This window comes from Triturus cristatus, chromosome 9 (genome assembly GCF_964204655.1).
Source record: "Triturus cristatus chromosome 9, aTriCri1.1, whole genome shotgun sequence".
NCBI lineage: Eukaryota > Metazoa > Chordata > Amphibia > Caudata > Salamandridae > Triturus > Triturus cristatus.
The window spans coordinates 734,523,264-734,540,046 of NC_140592.1; the positions used below are offsets into that span (position 1 = coordinate 734,523,264).

At 43.6% G+C, this 16,783-nt stretch overlaps 1 protein-coding gene across 3 annotated transcripts in view; it reads left to right on the forward strand.

The window, feature by feature from the left end:
- STX5 (syntaxin 5) overlaps positions 1 to 16,480 on the forward strand; it is an 84,406-nt gene extending 67,926 nt beyond the window's left edge. For all 3 annotated transcript variants that reach the window (XM_085625968.1, XM_085625969.1, XM_085625970.1), the window contains exon 11: positions 14,316 to 16,480. In XM_085625968.1, coding sequence (XP_085482094.1) covers positions 14,316 to 14,475 — 160 coding nt within the window. In that variant the 3' untranslated portion in view covers positions 14,476 to 16,480. The remainder of the gene's footprint in view (positions 1 to 14,315) is intronic.
- The last annotated feature ends 303 nt before the right edge of the window (positions 16,481 to 16,783 follow it).

Genomic DNA, 16,783 nt, shown 5'->3' on the forward strand with positions numbered 1-16,783 from the left:
CTAAATCAGTAGGTGAACTCCCACCCAGGTTAAGTGGATTGTATTTGCTGGTTGTTTACCTCCATGCTTCTAGTTTTTTTTAAACAGCATTTTTGAAAATCTTTTACCAGCAACATAAAATAATGCTATGAGGCAACTGCTTTTAATATAGTCGGTAGACTTTTTTTTTTTATTTAAAGGTTATATTACAGATCCCAGCCAAGAAGTTTTATTGACCAGTGTTTATTTATGTTAACAAATAAAGGAAAGAGTACCTTAGTCCATTAACCCAGATCTAGTTTTAGCACATAGGTTTGCAAGCTTATTAGGACGATTGTGCTTTTCAATGGTGAGTTGTTTAATAGTTTCCAGTAGCTCACCATAACACATGGTTTCTTCCCCCTCTATCCAGTGCGTCTGAATAGAATCTTCTTGCCTGTTTTTCCCACACAGCTCAGCGATGTAATGTGCCAAAGTGTTTAGTCAATATAAAAGTCATTACTAGTCCTGTACAATTCCACTCCATAATCAATGAAACACCAACTTTTTAGAGTTTCTTTTTGAAAGTGCCTCAAATAAAGCGGTCTGTTTTCTATATTGGTTCTCCATTTTTAGTATTGCTATATTATTAGGTCTCACCTGCCTGAGCATGCGCTCTCGCTTGCGAGACCCTTGTGTTTAGTAATAGGCTTGCACCCCGCCCTTTGCCTACCATTCATTGGCCCCATTGTCACTTTTCTTTGCTGCCTTCTGTTTGGGCAGCACTTGCACTTCATCACTTTACTTTCAGTAGCGCAGGGACCAAGCCCAGATTATTTTGCCTGAGTAGTGTCCCTCCACTGGCCATCAGCTGCTCTTACTTTGACTCTGAGACTATTTGGTCTTTACATTTTATTTTAAAGTCGCTGTGACCCAGTCAGTGCTGGACACGGCATATCACTTTTTTTTGTAACCTCTATACCGCGTCCCTGTTTCTTCCCTCTCTTGCCGTCCCATACCGCTGCTTCTCCCCTGCTCCAATTCTTAGCGCTTTATCTTATAATCTCCCCCTCCCCCCCACCCCCCCACCCCCTACCCCCCCCCACACACACACACAGTTTTATCGGCCAGATAACAAGCGCACCATAAGCTCTAGCTCTGCTGGTGGGATTAATAGGGAAGGACATTAAGGGAGTGAGCTATAGAAAGAAGATTCTGTCTTCAGCACCACTTCTTTGCAAAGGATAGCACTTCCATAAATCATGCCAAGACCGATTTCCTAAGACACAACCCACATCTTTTTGGCTCTGCAAAGGCCACCGACTGGCTTCTAAATCGAAAAGTTTACTACAACTTTTGAAAGGGACAGTATGACTACTATAATGCAAGTGGCAGAGCCTCCCAAACAAATGCACAAGATATGGGGCCAGATGTACGACCATTGGATTTAGCGCCTCACAATTTGCGACAAATTGTGAGGCGCAAATTGCGAGCACTAAATCCAATGTACAACAGTGTCCGAGACACTGTTAGCAATTTCCCAATGGGGTCCTAAAATGCGAGGCTCATCAATATTCATTAGCCACTCGCAATTTGCGACCCCATGTCTGTGACTGCTTTTCAATAAACCCTTCTGAGCTGGGTGGTAAACTGTGACTGTTGTGCGACCACAATTGCGGTTGCAAAAAAGTCATACATACCTGGAGGACTCGCTATTAGGAGACGCCCTCGGAACGCCTCTTAATAGCGACTTGCTATTCCTATTTTGCAAGTTGCAAATAATTTGCGAAACGCAAAATGGAAATAGTACATGGCCAACAGTTTTTTTGCGGTCGCAAAGGGGTCTGAAACCCCTCTGCGACCGCAAAAACGGTCGTACATCTAGCACATGGTGTAATACATCACATCATGTTTTAAATGCTTCCGGTGCAGATGATATGATAGCGTAACTCACTAGAAGCCAGGCAATGCAGTGGTCCCGAAATCCAAAATAAATATTGCATATGTCCATATTTGTCTGAAATGTTCATTTTCAATGTGTGATACTCGCGGCAGTATGTGGGAGACAGATTACCAGCAACCTTAATTTCATTCACCATGCATCACTAAAAAAGTGGTGTTGCTCTAACCTTGGTGTGCTTTTTCAAGAAACATGAAGTTATGACCATTTACATCTAAAAGACTGCGCGAACGCCTGCACAGGATGCAGTTTAATAAAAGCAGAACTCAACAAGCATTTGCAATGCAATCAATCTCGCTTTTGGGACCTTATATGTATTTAGCTATGCAGCACATTAGCCTGGGTGCTGAAACATCTACTGTTCTTTAACATGGAGGAAAAGTAAGCACCAAACTGCGTAACAAGCCAGGTATGGGAACACATGGAGAGAAATATTGCCTTTCAGTGGGAAAAGGTATACTCCAAAGCTCTGTTTTTAATTTAAAATCGGGGCCCTTGGTGCTCATATCACTGAAAATACAAGATTTGAAAAAAAAAGATTGTCTATGGGTGCTCGTGGAAGACAATTTCTATAGACTAGAATTCAGAGAATGCTAAAGTGATTCTGGTATTTTACTGACCTCTGCTGGTCGTTTTCTATCAATCAGCTAAATAGAGGCAGTTGCCAGTTTTTTTTTTTGTCCCTCAGCAGAAAGCAATTCTGGCATTTTACTGAACTCTACTGGTTGTTTTCTATTGAGGCAGTTTAACAAAAAAAAGTCCCTAAGCGGAAGCAGACGAGTCCTAGGGCTGATCTCCAGAGCCCACAAAGTACATATATACTAAATTATATACAAGAGGCCTCGAATGCTCGACCTAAAAATGCTTTTCATGCCTTACGACTCCTAGGGTTACATGTACAAGCCTTTATGCCGGTCGCAAATGTACAAAGCCCTATTTGCTATTCAGTAACCTATTATTGAATCGCAAATTGGGTTTGCAATTCGGTATTTGGAAGGGGCGTTATCAGGGTGTCTCTGCCTAAAACCAAATCATAGTGGTATGTGTGAATATTTTGCGACCCAAATGCGGTCACAAAACATTCACAATTTACCGCTAATTTTAGATGGGTGTTAACCTGTTTGCAAATGGGAAGTGATCCTCATGGGACCCCTTCCCCTTGTTGAATGTTTGTAAATGCATTTTTTAAGAGCAGGCTAGATAAAAGAAAAAAATATATATCCTCCCCGTTAGTGAACAAGGACACAGCCCAGTGTCCGAAACGCGTCTGAGGCAGCACCGTTTGTACACATCATGCCAAACTAAATAAAATTCTGACAACAGCGTATTAAAATATATATATATATTGGCCGAAACGCGTAGGTCGTTCCTTTTTTGCACCTGATGCACGATGCACTTTGCCATGTATTCTTAAGAAAAAGAAGAAAATAAAATGAAATTGAGCAAACCTCAGTATTGACGTGGACTTGCCTGTTGATGTGCTGCCTTTCTGTGAACCTCTGACAAATCTGGTGAACAACTCCCTGGAGGTACAATACAGGAAAATCCATATATATATATATATATATATATATATATATATATATATATATATATATATATATATATATATATATATATTTATATATTTTTCCAGGCCAAAGAGATAAAAGCAAGACCTATCAATCGATGAGCTCCATGAACTCCTCCTACATTATAATTCTGGAATAAATACGAGCAAGGCTGATTAAAATAAAATCCAAGCGAACCCTTTCAGAGAACCTATTCACAATCGCAAAGGAATAAACCAGAACAACCTTAAACGTATCACTTTATCACAAATGGCCTCTCAACACAATAATAAACTGCTAAAGTGCATGCTCCTCAACTGCAGATCAGCTAATAGACACGCAGCAGATAGCTACGACCTCATTCTCACACAAGTTTGATTTAGTGATCCTCACGGAAACCTGGTTAAACAACTCATCCCATCCCATCATAGATCTACTAGTCCCACCTAGTCACAATATCATCTAGACAGACCAGTGAAAACGGCTGGTGGAATAGCATGAATCTACCACAAAACTTTATCATTACGCCAATTGGAAACAATAGATGTAACAACGTGTGAATATCTTAGCTTCAATATCTCTTGCAACAACAAAGTTATTTGTAATGTACATGCCTTCTATCACCCTCCGGGTGATAACCTGGAGTTCATCGAACAAATCTTGGAAATCTTAACAATAAATGTTAATCTTCAAGGACCCCAGATCTTCTTGGGTGATTTTAATCTGCACTGGAATGATCTAAATGACCCCTCAGTGAATAGCTTAAAATCCTTCCTATTAAACCATGAGATATCCCAAATCTGTGACAGTCCCACACACAATAAGGGAGAGACTTTGGACCTTATCATCTCAAAGTCGGACACTATCTCCTTAGAATCTGTTACCCCGTGTGATTGGTCAGATCATTATCGCATCACCTGCCTCATCAACTTCAAAAGGAAATCCCAAGGAATGGCCAAACGAAGAAAATCAAACCGTGGAAAAGGAATCTTAATAATCCTCAATGATCTAGACACTCTATGCAACAACACCTTGATCCCACAGACCAATACGGAGGATGTCAACGACCTCGCAGACTATTACAATTCTACGATACGAGAAGTCATGGACTCTATCGCTCCCCTACAACAGAAAAACATCTCCATCAAATACTCAAAGCCATGGTTTAACGACAACTTGAACACAGAAAGACGCAATCTAAGAACGGCAGAAAGAGCATGGAAAGACTCCCCATCAATAGAATCACTAAAACGCTTAAGATCAATGAGGAACACACATAATCGAAGAATAAGACCGGCGAAAGCCAATTTTATCAGAACCCAACTCGACCAGGCCAGAAATAGGTTGAAAAACTATTCAAAATAGTCAAACGGCAATCACGTAACACAGCAAACCTCGTAGACTCCGGACCCAGAACCCTACCAAATTGCGAAGAACTAACCACCTTCTTCAAGGACAAAACAACCAAGATAGAGAACAAACTTCAACTAGCGAAGGGACTACTACCAGCCCTCCCAGTCAATCCATCTCACAACTCCAAATCTACGGAAGGAATGGAACCACCCGGGCTCACCTCCAAAAATAATGCCACTTGGAACGCCTTCTTCACAATCAGCGAACAAGAATCTACAATATTCGCTCGTCTTTAAACCCATCTAACCACTTCACGGACCCTCTACCTCCCAGCATATTCAAAGAGATCAAAACCCGTATCCTCCCACTATGGTCAAAGATCGTAAACGCCTCTCTACGCCAAGGCACTATACCAGACTGCCTAAAATTCAGTCAAGTAACACCCATTCTAAAAAAAAAAACTACGCCAGACTGCTCTGACCCTAACAACTTCCGGCCGATCTCCAAAATCCCTACTCTCACTAAGCTCTTAGAAAAATGTGTACAGAAACAAATCTGCAATTACATAGAAAAGTTTCAACTACTCGATCAATTCCAATCAGGCTTCTGTCAACATCACAGCACAGAATCATCCCTTACTCATATCGTAGATGACATACTAAAAATGCCGGACAAGAACGAATCATGCCTTCTAATATTGCTTGATTTATCTGTTGCCTTTGACACCGCCAAACGCGACACCCTACTAAAACTACTGGCACAAAGAATGGGTTTATCAGGGACCGTATTACAATGGTTTGCTTCTTTCCTCCAAAACAGATCCTTAAGAGTCCAAATGAATCAATCTCTATTTAAGTCACAAGCGATAACTCTTGGTGTTCCTCAAGGATCCGCTCTCTCCCATAAAATCAGCTAACATCCACTACCATATGTATGCGGATGACACCCAGCTATATCTCAAAATTGCATCTCCAGATGACATTATATCCCTCAACTCCATCCTACAAAATATACACCTCTGGCTCACGGTTAATCACCTCAAACTCAACGCTGATTAAACAGAACTTCTTCTCATCTCTCCACCAAATAACAGCATCAAAAAGGATCTGTGGCTGAATCATCTTACAGCCCTCAAATGCTCGCCCCACATCATAGACTCTGCCAGATCCTTAGGTATTACATTAGACAAACACCTAAATATGCAGGTTCACAATGCTGCCACCAAAGGAGCAAATTACCAACTGAGCATTCTGCGGAAACTTGAAACCATACCTGCCACATGAAGATCTAAAGCTAGGGGTCCAAGCCCTAGTCTTACCCAGATTGGATTACGGTAGTGCCACACTGTGGCCTATCTAAATACAAACTAGCACCACAAAGAGCCTCTCTCAATGCAGCAGCAAGACTTGTCATCGGAACTAAAAGAAATGCACACATCTCACCAGCCCTAAAAACTTTAAATTGGCTACCATATGAAGCAAGAATCCAACTGAAAATTGCCTGCGTGACGCACAAAGCGTTACACTTCAACACAGCCAGTTACCTGGCCCAAAAACTAGAAAAATCAGGGGGCAGCAGATCCTCTCGAAGTTCCCTCACCTTGTTGCTGAAACCCCAACGAACCCTCAAAAATAAAACTGGGGCTAGAGCATTCTCGACTGTCGCTCCCAAGATTTGGAACTCTTTACCGCTGGACCTTCGACTACTGTCTTCCACCTACGCCTTGAAAAGAGAAGCCAAATCATACCTACTGTCGAAGTTCTTACCCTAAATCAACTTAGCGATGTCATTGAATAGACTCCGATCGCATTTTATGTAGACTATCCTGCCCAGCTCTGGCTGTATTATACTCCAACCACAGTTAGCCTATTCTTAATTGTTGATTTGTTTGTTTTTCACGCATATGTTTGCATGTTGATCTGATCAAGTGCTAATCGTGTAATCTCCATGTAAAACGCTCTGATACCCTCGAGGGTCACGTTCGCGCTATACAAAACTTTCTAAATAAAATAAATAATTGGGAACATCTTCTGTATATGTATGAGACTTCTATTTTTTTATTTTTTATTCTCCAGTTATCATCCAGGGATACAATTCCTTGTTCTTAAACCTGGGAGGAAATACTGTTGTCGGAGAAAGAAAGACAACACAACATCTCTTGGCAATATAGTATATAGAGTTTATCAAATTGCGGCCGGGAGGTCAACCAGCCCCGTGGAACTGGAAACTGTACTCAACTACAACATAACAAGCAGTGTCTTGTTATGTTGTCTCAAAACCACAATATGTCATACATTTCCTTTAGCATATCAAATCAAGCGCTTGCATAAGAACATCGTTCTCTTCTAATTTCATCAAGAAGCAATAGTTTCAAGTGCACATGTTAATACATTTTCACGCTCCCTGCACTAACAGTGTCCTTGACTGTATCAAGCTTTAAAGCCTAGAAATGCCTTCCTCCCTACTCGTCTACTGTTCTGCAATACCTAACCACCTGCTTATCTTGTACCTGCGTGTCTACTTTTATCTACATATTTTCTCATAGGCTTGTCCTTGCACTCCGTGCCTGTGGTGCATACTGTGATTGTCCATTTGTGCTGTCTTTACGAATTATATTTCTCTATCTACTAAAACTCGTATTTGCTTCCACCGGGCTCCCACTCTATTTTTGCTCTCTATTGTGGTATTGTAAACTGCTTAGGACTGTGCTTTTCCATTACCACGTACACTCTACACTTTTTTCTGCTGATGCCTGCATTGGAATGAGTAGGCCTTCTCCCTTTAGTTGAAATTTCAACTGTTTCCTCACCTTCCTTGTTACCAGCAGACCTTATTGTGTATATGTTCTTCTCAACGTCCTGCATTTTATTGACCAATCTAGTGGTGAAACTAGACCCAACTTCTGGCTAACCCTTTTGCAGCATCCTATCTAACTGAAAGACTCAAAACATCAAGAGCTCTACCACAAGTATAGGCAGCATGGCCTTAAATAGTCCTGGCATCCAGAATGGTATGCAAGTAAACCACCGTGAGAACCACTTGTCTGGGGCACTCCCCTCATCCCCCTATTTTTGCAAAGTATACAGAGCTTGAATGGCCTCTGTCAATGTGCCATTGTCTGCATCGTTGTCTGGGATGGAGGGTACTGCAGGTAGTTTCAATCTTGGCACATACCCCAACCCCCCCCCCCCCCCCCCCCCCCCCCCGGACTCCATGGGCATCATTAAGTCCAGCACATACCTATGCAGCATGAGCATTACTCTCGCAGCTTTTCTTTGACTGCATTAAAGTCGTCTGATCGCCTTCATTCGTTCCCAGCGGATTATCTGCAACCAACGTGCAGTAGCTTTTGCTTGAATTAATGGAAGGATGCTCCCGAAAAACAGTTGAGCATCATTGAACAGCCTGTGCTCCTGCGGGACATCTTTCTAGTTTGTAGTACCAAAATAGTCTGCAGTTCTCTTCCTCCAATGATGGCGCAGTAAGGTAGTTGGACGGCTCATGGGATGGTCATGTAGTTTTGATATGTCCAGTCCTGGAAACACCAGGGAGGGGGTGTGCACGGTGACCAAAGAACAGTGACCACTCCAACCTTAAGGAAGTTGCGTATACAGCCACTCTCCCAATTCCAGTAGTAGTCCATTAGATTGGAGGTGCCCGATGCATGTCAGAATTACTTTGTGGTATTACAATTGATGTTGTTCCCCATCGGTGGCTTTCTATTCCCCCTGAAACCAAGACAAAACAAAGGGTTTTCTACCTGCTCGAAAAGTTGTTGGTGTTCCTACCCAAGTTACTCTAAATATGTTCTCATTTCACATTGCCTGACACTTCTGTTGTGTACTATTGTCACTCTGGTTTCCCCGCCATAAAGAAAGGTCCCTGCACCCAAATGTAGCGCCATTGTGCAAATGACTGTGAACATATACTGATCCACTTACTCAGAAACGTGGCTTCTCTTGACAATCGTTGTGCCGGTGTGTGGCGGAATAATTCTTACAGAAAAGTGCAGGTCGGGATACTCCTATAAATCCCTATTGCAATATTTTAGCTCTCCACGCTTCATCCTTGCAACGCATAAATTGTCTTGGCCATTGCGTCTAACTTCACTACTAGTTCTTTGCATTTTGTTAGGACATTCATTATATCTGCTAACTCTTTCTCACATTGTGTGATGTTTACTAGGAATGTTCCCTGTTTTACCTGCAGGGGTTGCATCTGCTCTCATATTCTGCTAAGGAAAAGGTGTAAAAGACATATGGTAATATTCAGAGGTACCTCTTTAAACGAGGGTAACCCGTCAGTGGCATCTGGAATCCAGGAACAAACAAAACACGATTCAGGATGTCCTGCAAATCTTCAAACTTTTACTAAAGCAACCGCTTTTTCTCACATTTCTGAGATTGAAATTGCCGAATCAGTGAGGATCAACAAAAGTCCTAAAAGTTAGCATTCCTACTTATCTTTTGTTGAAAACAGTACCCTGGGTGTATATGGTTGCTTTTCTCCCAGGGCAGGAACCAGTCAAAACCTGCACCATGTGATGTCAGTTTAGTGTCATTGCGTTCTTCATGTTAGTTTTAGTCCTTTCCTATGACATTTTGATGCCACTAATACTTGGAGGTACTGTTTATATTTTTGAATGCTGTGTGGTATGACTTTGATCATTGGCTGAAAGGGCCAGAGATTTTTATTGCATATATATGCGGAAAATCTGTCTCACCAGGGCTTAAGGAACTACACTGGCTGCCAGTGAGGAGGAGGATAGAGTTTAAGGCTCTTTGTATCGCTTTTAAGGCCTCGCATGATACAGGGCCAGTCTTCTTTAAACATAAGCTACAGCCTTATATACCTGCCCGCAATCTTCATTCATCCCGCTCCCATAACCTAATAATTCAGAGGTTAAAAAAATGAGCCTAGGGTGGAATACGTTTTTTGGTCAGCACGACCAGACTTTGGAATTCCCTTCCTCTAAGGTTAAAACAAGAAACGCATCTGTTGGCCTTCTGGAAGGCCTTGAAGACTTGGCTGTTTAATCTCTGACGTGGCCTTGAACCGTCCAGTTAATTTGGTTTTATGAGCTAGCGCCTTTGATACCCTTGGGTGAATGTTCGCGCTCTAAGTTTCCTTTTCATTTCTTTCATTTCAAAACTGTTTTTCGACCCATCCCTTCATATTCCCTGGCTAAGAAAACGTGCTGGGATCCATGCAAGCTATGTCACCAGGTTTCAGAAATGCCCAGTGTTTTTAAGGATCCCTTCTACTCGCTGGCTCAGAGTCCAAATACTGCGGCCATTTCCTGTGGCAAGTAAGAAGAAATGTGGATTTCTTTGGACAGGGGTTTCATGTGTGCGCTGGAAGGGGGACCCTCCATTCTGCTTCCCCTAATGTCCATATACTGTCTGGCACCTTGCAGTGGGTCCCGATTCTAAGACTGTCCAGCACTCCACCCCACTCCTTTTCTTGCCAGTTTAGTGGGCTTTCTGCCCCAGGATGGTAATATTGGGACATTTAACACACTGGAACCAAGCTAGATCTGACTGAAGGGCCCCCAATCAGTGCAAAACAGGCCTTGGGTTACTTGTATTCTGGTCAGAGGACCTGGCTTGGCAGTTCATGTTGAACTGTTACTATTGGAGCTGGGTCAAGACTGATTTTCATATGGTTGGGTCTAACCTGAGGCCATAGGGTGAGCAAAAGATCAATGGGTTGGAATTCTACCGTGAACGATTGCCAGTGGTTGGGCGTTTTGCAAGCATCCTCCCATTATCTTTTGTTTGTTTGACATTTTGGGACATTTACCACCTATCTAAAGGAGTGGGCAGAAAGCCCAACAGACCATCAGGGTCAAAATATGAGAAACAGAATGGGGGGCACGGCTTGCCCATCCCTGGGCTGGACCGCAGCCAACCACACCTTCCCTCCCCAGACACCAGATAAAATTTCTGCCCACGCAGGAGGAAGATTAGATGGTGACTCCTAAATTCCTGCCCATGGAGCGGCAAAGCCAGTGGAGACCCCCCCCCCCCCCCGACCCCCAAAAGAATTTGTGAGGGAACAGACCCTACCTTCAGGCATCAAACACCACTATGGGAGTTAAAATTGGGGTGGGGGGGGGGGCAGTTGCATGCCATTAAGAGATGTAAAATAGGGGGGGTGCAAACAAATACAAATTTCCACTTACTTGCCATAGGAGTGGCTTCAGTATTTGGTGGTAGGGACATAAAGGCTTTGTGGACTCCTGAAGTGGGGGTACTGCCCAGTGCTAGGAAGGACTACCCATGTTCATTGAAAGAAAAAGAAAGAATTCCTGGTCCCGAATTAAACATCAGATGCTCTATCACTTATTTGTGCCTCTGGACTCCCCTATTTGAGTGTACCGAGAGCAGACTGGGACTGTGCTTACGATTATAGAACGAAAAAGCTGTCCTCTGGTTGGGTGCAAACTCTGACAGTGGCACCACCTTTCATTGGAGGCAGACTGGCCCCTCTTTGAAGGGGATGCACGACTTCCCAATGCAGATATAAAAACATGTCTTTTAGGAGCAGGTGTAAAGACAGATTGCTCCCACATTTGCATGGGGCTAAGACCCTATGCAAATGTGGTAAACGGCTCCTGTTATTGCGCTAGATGTGCACCGGCACGATTCATATTGTAGAAAGGGCTGCACCAGGAGACCCTACTAGCTTTAGGCCCATTTCCCTGCTACCTTTTCCTATTAAAATCCTTGAAAAGGTAGTGAGTAGCTCTCTTTCTGGGTATCTGGAGGAGTTCCATCTCCTGGATAAGAGCCAGTTTGGCTTTAGGCCAGGTCATGGAACGGAGACAGCCCTGGTCACGGTGCTGGACAACCTCCGGATGCGGGCTGACAGAGGCCTCTCATCGGTAATGGTCCTCTTAGACATGTCAGCTGCATTTGATACGGTAAACCACCGAATCCTGCTGAACAGACTGGAGCATTTGGGAGTTAAGGGATGTGCCCTGAGATGGATACGATCTTATCTCACTGGGAGACAACAATTGGTTTCCCTGCCCCCTTTTACTTCCAGCAAGACCTTGGTGGAGCATGGGGTTCCCCAGGGATCGGCCATCAGCCCCATTCTTTTTAATATCTATTTGCAGCCACTAATTCCTATCATCAAGGCGCATGGGGTTGATATTGTCAATTATGCGGACGACACCCAATTGGTGTTCTCACTAGAGGGAAAGGATGCCATAAATATGGATGAATTCCAGAAATGCATGAGTCAGACCTCGGACTGGCTCAGGGCTAACTCCCTGCAATTCAACGGAGGCAAGACTGAGGTGATTTACTGTTCCCCAGCGAGAGTAAGGGATATGCCTTTTGATCTTAGACTGGCCCCAGATATGGATCCCATTGTCCCTGTGACTTCGGTGCGGAATTTGGGGGTCATGTTCGATAATGATCTGCAAATGACTTCGCAAGTCAAAAAAACTGTGGGGGTCTGCTTTGCTCTTATGAAAGCTCTACGGCAGATTCTTCCCTTCCTGCCGATGGAAAAAAGACCTTTGGTAGTTCGCAGTATTATCCTGAGTAGGCTGGACTACTGCAATTCTCTGTATTTAGGAGCACCTCTTTACATCTTTCAGAGATTGCAGAGGGTCCAGTCTATGGCAGCCAAATTGGCGCTGACCAGGAAATGTGACTCTTCATCCACGCTGGCGCTTCAAGAGCTTCATTGGCTTCCTATGAGGGAAAGGGTCAAATTTAAATCCCTGTGCATTGTTTATAAAGCGGCACATGGCCTTGGCCCTTTTTCCTTACAGGAGAAGATCGCCTGGTACAAACCTCAAAGGACTCTCCGTTCCTCGAACGCTTTTCTGTTAAACACTGGCAGGATTAAGAAGGCCAGAATGGGAGGTAGGGCTTTTAGTAATGTGGCCCCACGCTACTGGAATGAACTCCCGTTGAATATCAGACAGGCTATCTCTCTGATGGAGTTTAGGCGAAACCTGAAAACCTGGCTCTTCCCTAGAGAGGGGCCTATGGCCTCGTTACTTCCCTAGTTTTGGTTGGGCTCCCGCTCAGCTATCTCTCCCCTCCTACCTGTCTCTGCTGATGCACTTCTTGTTGGTTTAAAGGTTCTATTCCATCACAGTCTACGCGCCAAGATACCCGGTGGGTGAAAGCTGCGCGATATAAAAACTAAATACAAATACAAAATACCAGTATCTACGGACCCTTCTATAATACCAACATGCCACAGGGGTGCAAGAAATGAATGCAGACGCCTGCTGTGCCCCCAGTCTACATTGTGTAATAAGGCCACTGGTGTCTAATGAAGTGTCTGCCACCTTGAGAGATTAGATTAGGGGAAAAATACCAAATATGTCCTGCAGGCATGCAGAAAGATTCCGGTGCTCCACAGTTTCCGGAAGTGGCTCAATGTTAGGACGGGACAGCTTGCACCCTATATATTTTGCTGTATTATTATTATTATTATTAAAAGTAAATCAGTCCCTTGTGTCTGGTGCACTTCTTGCTTCAGAAGGTGGGTGGGTTGCAGGGGGGTCTCAAATTCTCTTTGGGCTCTGGTAGTGATGTAGGTGTCCTCCTGTAGGGGTGGCCTAGGCCCCACTCCATCATTTTTATAAAAATGGCTATCCGTGGTTGGCTTTCTGCCTCATGCGGTGGGCAAATTCAGAGTGCACCCTCCCAATCCACTCTCTCTAGCCAGTGAGTCTGTAACGCCCATTGGTGCGTAGGGGAAGCAATTGGCATTCCTCTGGGAAGTCGCTCAACCCTACCTCCGTGCCCCTACTTGAAGCCAGACATTTTGAGCAGATAGTAACAGAACTCCTCACAAGTTGATTATAAAGAATGTAGTAGTACTTTGTTAACTTGATGATAAGACCAGGAATCAACAAGAGCTACATCCCTTTGGAAGAGTAAAGTTTAGATCGTAAAGGATTTACTGAGATACAGGGTCTCGTTATGGGCCCTAGATATCGTACTGATCGATATTGTATGAATTCACTGTGATTGTCCGAAATTATTGATGACTGCACTGTATTTCGCTTTCTTTTCTGTTCTTGTTTTGGATTATTCAATAAAAGATCTTTATAAAAAAAAAAAGAGCTACATCACTTGTGGTTGCATGTGCAGCAAGTTTTCATGTACTTGGTGTTACTTTGTTGGTTTGTCTTGCTTTAGATTTTTCTCTCTCGTGTCGGGTCAGTTTGATGTTCAACAAAGTAGACTCTTTGGATGTGACTGAACAGTGCCAACGCCCTTCTTAGGGTATCAGCATAGGATAAATCTGCACAAGATACCAGTCCTGCCCAGCCATAGGCATAGTAACAACTTGTCAGCGATTGGGGAAGAGAAGGCCATTGTTCGTAGCATTTCTGTGAATGCAGTGCATGAAATCTGCAGTGTAGGGCCAAGCATTCTAGCCTAAAGCTGATTAAGTGGTCTAGCGATGTGTCTTGTTGTGTTATCTTGACATTTATCTTGTTTTCTTCCTCACAGGATCGATGCCAACGTAGAGGACACACAGCTCAACGTGGAGGGTGCCCACTCGGAGATCCTGAAATACTTCCAGTCTGTCACTTCCAACCGCTGGTTGATGATCAAAATCTTCCTCATCCTCATTGTCTTCTTTATCATCTTTGTGGTATTCCTGGCATGAGGACAGCAGCTCCCTAACATTCCCCTATCCCAAAACAGTTCCATCCCAGCGCCTATCTGACTCATTTGACCTCTGTGGGGATTTCCGCTCCATCACCGTGTCAAGTGGCCTCAAGAAGCTGGTGCATTACGGAGTGATGGCTTGCTGCTGGGGTGAGCAGGCACTGCCCACTTAATGTCCCATGACCTATGAAACACCAATGTACTCCAAAGAAAATGACTTAATTTGGTGTGGGAGGTCGTGATGGGCAAATGCCTCTATCCTGTGGACTTCACTCACAATTGTGATATATTGGGACTCGAATCTTGAATCCTGATGAAACTCATTCGACAACTGAGGCAGCAGGAATCTTTCAATGTTGAACCATCTCAATTAATCCACGTCCCCAATCTCCTGATTTGATGACCCTGTACTGTGAAACAGACTCCTATCAACTTGGCCTCTTTAATGGTGCTTCATGTCCATTTTCAACATAAGCAACACAGAGGGAGCTACCGTGCCCATGAGGCAGTCCTGGATTTATCAGCAGGCATCCCATCATGGAGAATAGTTGATCATGCAGCAGAAGAGACTTTAACTCGGTGTAGTGAAATGAAGGGATTCTGACCCCCAGCCCCTCCTCCATGCACCAATCACTTAACTTGCCTCTTTGCTCGAGGCGCTGGTGTAGCCCAATGTAGGCAAGGCCTCCCTCTTTCTTTAACAAAAAAGGGAAAGACTAGGGAGTTCGACTCGTATTTAAACACTTTCCTTTTTATCCAAATAATAAACAGTTATTTTTTTTATTTATTAGATGACTTTCTAATTTCCCTATTTGTCCCTCTCCCCCCTGTCTCCCTTTGCACAGCTCCTCTGGATGGCCTATAAGGGTGGGGCCATTTGTGGCAATCATTTCCTCCCCCAGTTTTGGCAACGGGGGCCACTTTTTCTATGCAGTGCCTTTTAATCTTTTCCACTTGTGTCAGCAGATCTCCCTCTTGCTCCTCTCCAACGTGAACAGTATTTACATATGATCTGCCATGTTTGTTAGTCCATTAACTCTCAAGGTTCATGACCCACCCACCGTCCACAAATTCTCTTGCAACCTTGTTGCACCTCCACCTTTCACTGTGTCCTCTAGCTCATATGCCCCTCCCCTGCATACTGTGTAAGGGATGAAAGGATAGAAGTGGGCCCTGGATATGTGAGTGCATACCAAGTAGGTTGTTCTTTAGCACTACTTACATATAGAATGTGCAAATCTGGGGTAGAAGATGCTGGGAAACTAGCACCATAAGAGCAGCATTACAAGGATCTCCCCTGAGAACAATAAACCGTTTGGAATTGGCACTGTAGACCTTTGTACAAGGACCATGACCAAACTATAAAATCATAGATAATTCCAGAAGTTATTGGAGAGGTAGAGCCAGTCTTTTTTTAATTTTTATTTTTTAGCCCGTACTCCTCTCAGGTGAGTGTCCCAGTTCATCACCCAAGCCCATGAAACTTGCTGGAGGCTTGTTCTGATCTAGTATAGTGGGTGGGGGTCAGGCTAATCACAGCTCGCTTTTTAATACAAAAGACAGAATGTAGCAGATGCTGGCAAGTGTGTGGCATGGTCTTGCCTCCTGGTGCGAGTTTTCACACTGCCTTATTTCTGCTTGAGCCAGACCCTGAATGAGTCCCAGAGTTTTGTGGCCCATGTGCCGAAGCATCTGGCACTGTGCTGATCATCTTGGTCACAGTGACAGTCTTCCACTCAGTGCTTGAACAAAGTGTATAAGACTGTGCTTCTCTGGTGCTTGTTACTTGTGTTTGAGTTTAATGCAGGGTGTGTTACAATTCTAGGCCCTGTTCTTGAGCCTTGTGGGAGCTTTATGTACTGGTTTTTGTGCAAGGACCTGTATGAATTTTACTGACCATTTTGCCCCTGTACAGACTGTAAATAGCACATTGCGGACCGTTCAGTAGTGATTTGTATAATCATACTGTTTGCCAAAAAAAGTAAACCAGAAATATAATTCAATTGCATAGTTCTTGTCTGTGATCATTTCTGGAACCCCTTGTGTTTGTGCAATACATCCTGCTTCCTTTTGGTTAATAGCTGAATTGGCTTAGTGACAAGGAAAACTAAAACTGTGTATATGTTTTACCGTGACAGATGATGAGGAAAGGAAGGCATTTGCTTTGTAGATAATCATTTTATTCAATAATGTGAAATGGCTTTACACTTTATGCTTATTGTTCCAGAAATATTCATGTTGTTTTTAGGTCTCCATTAAAGGTAGACCTGTTGTTTCTCCAACACTGGATCTTTCATAGATTCATG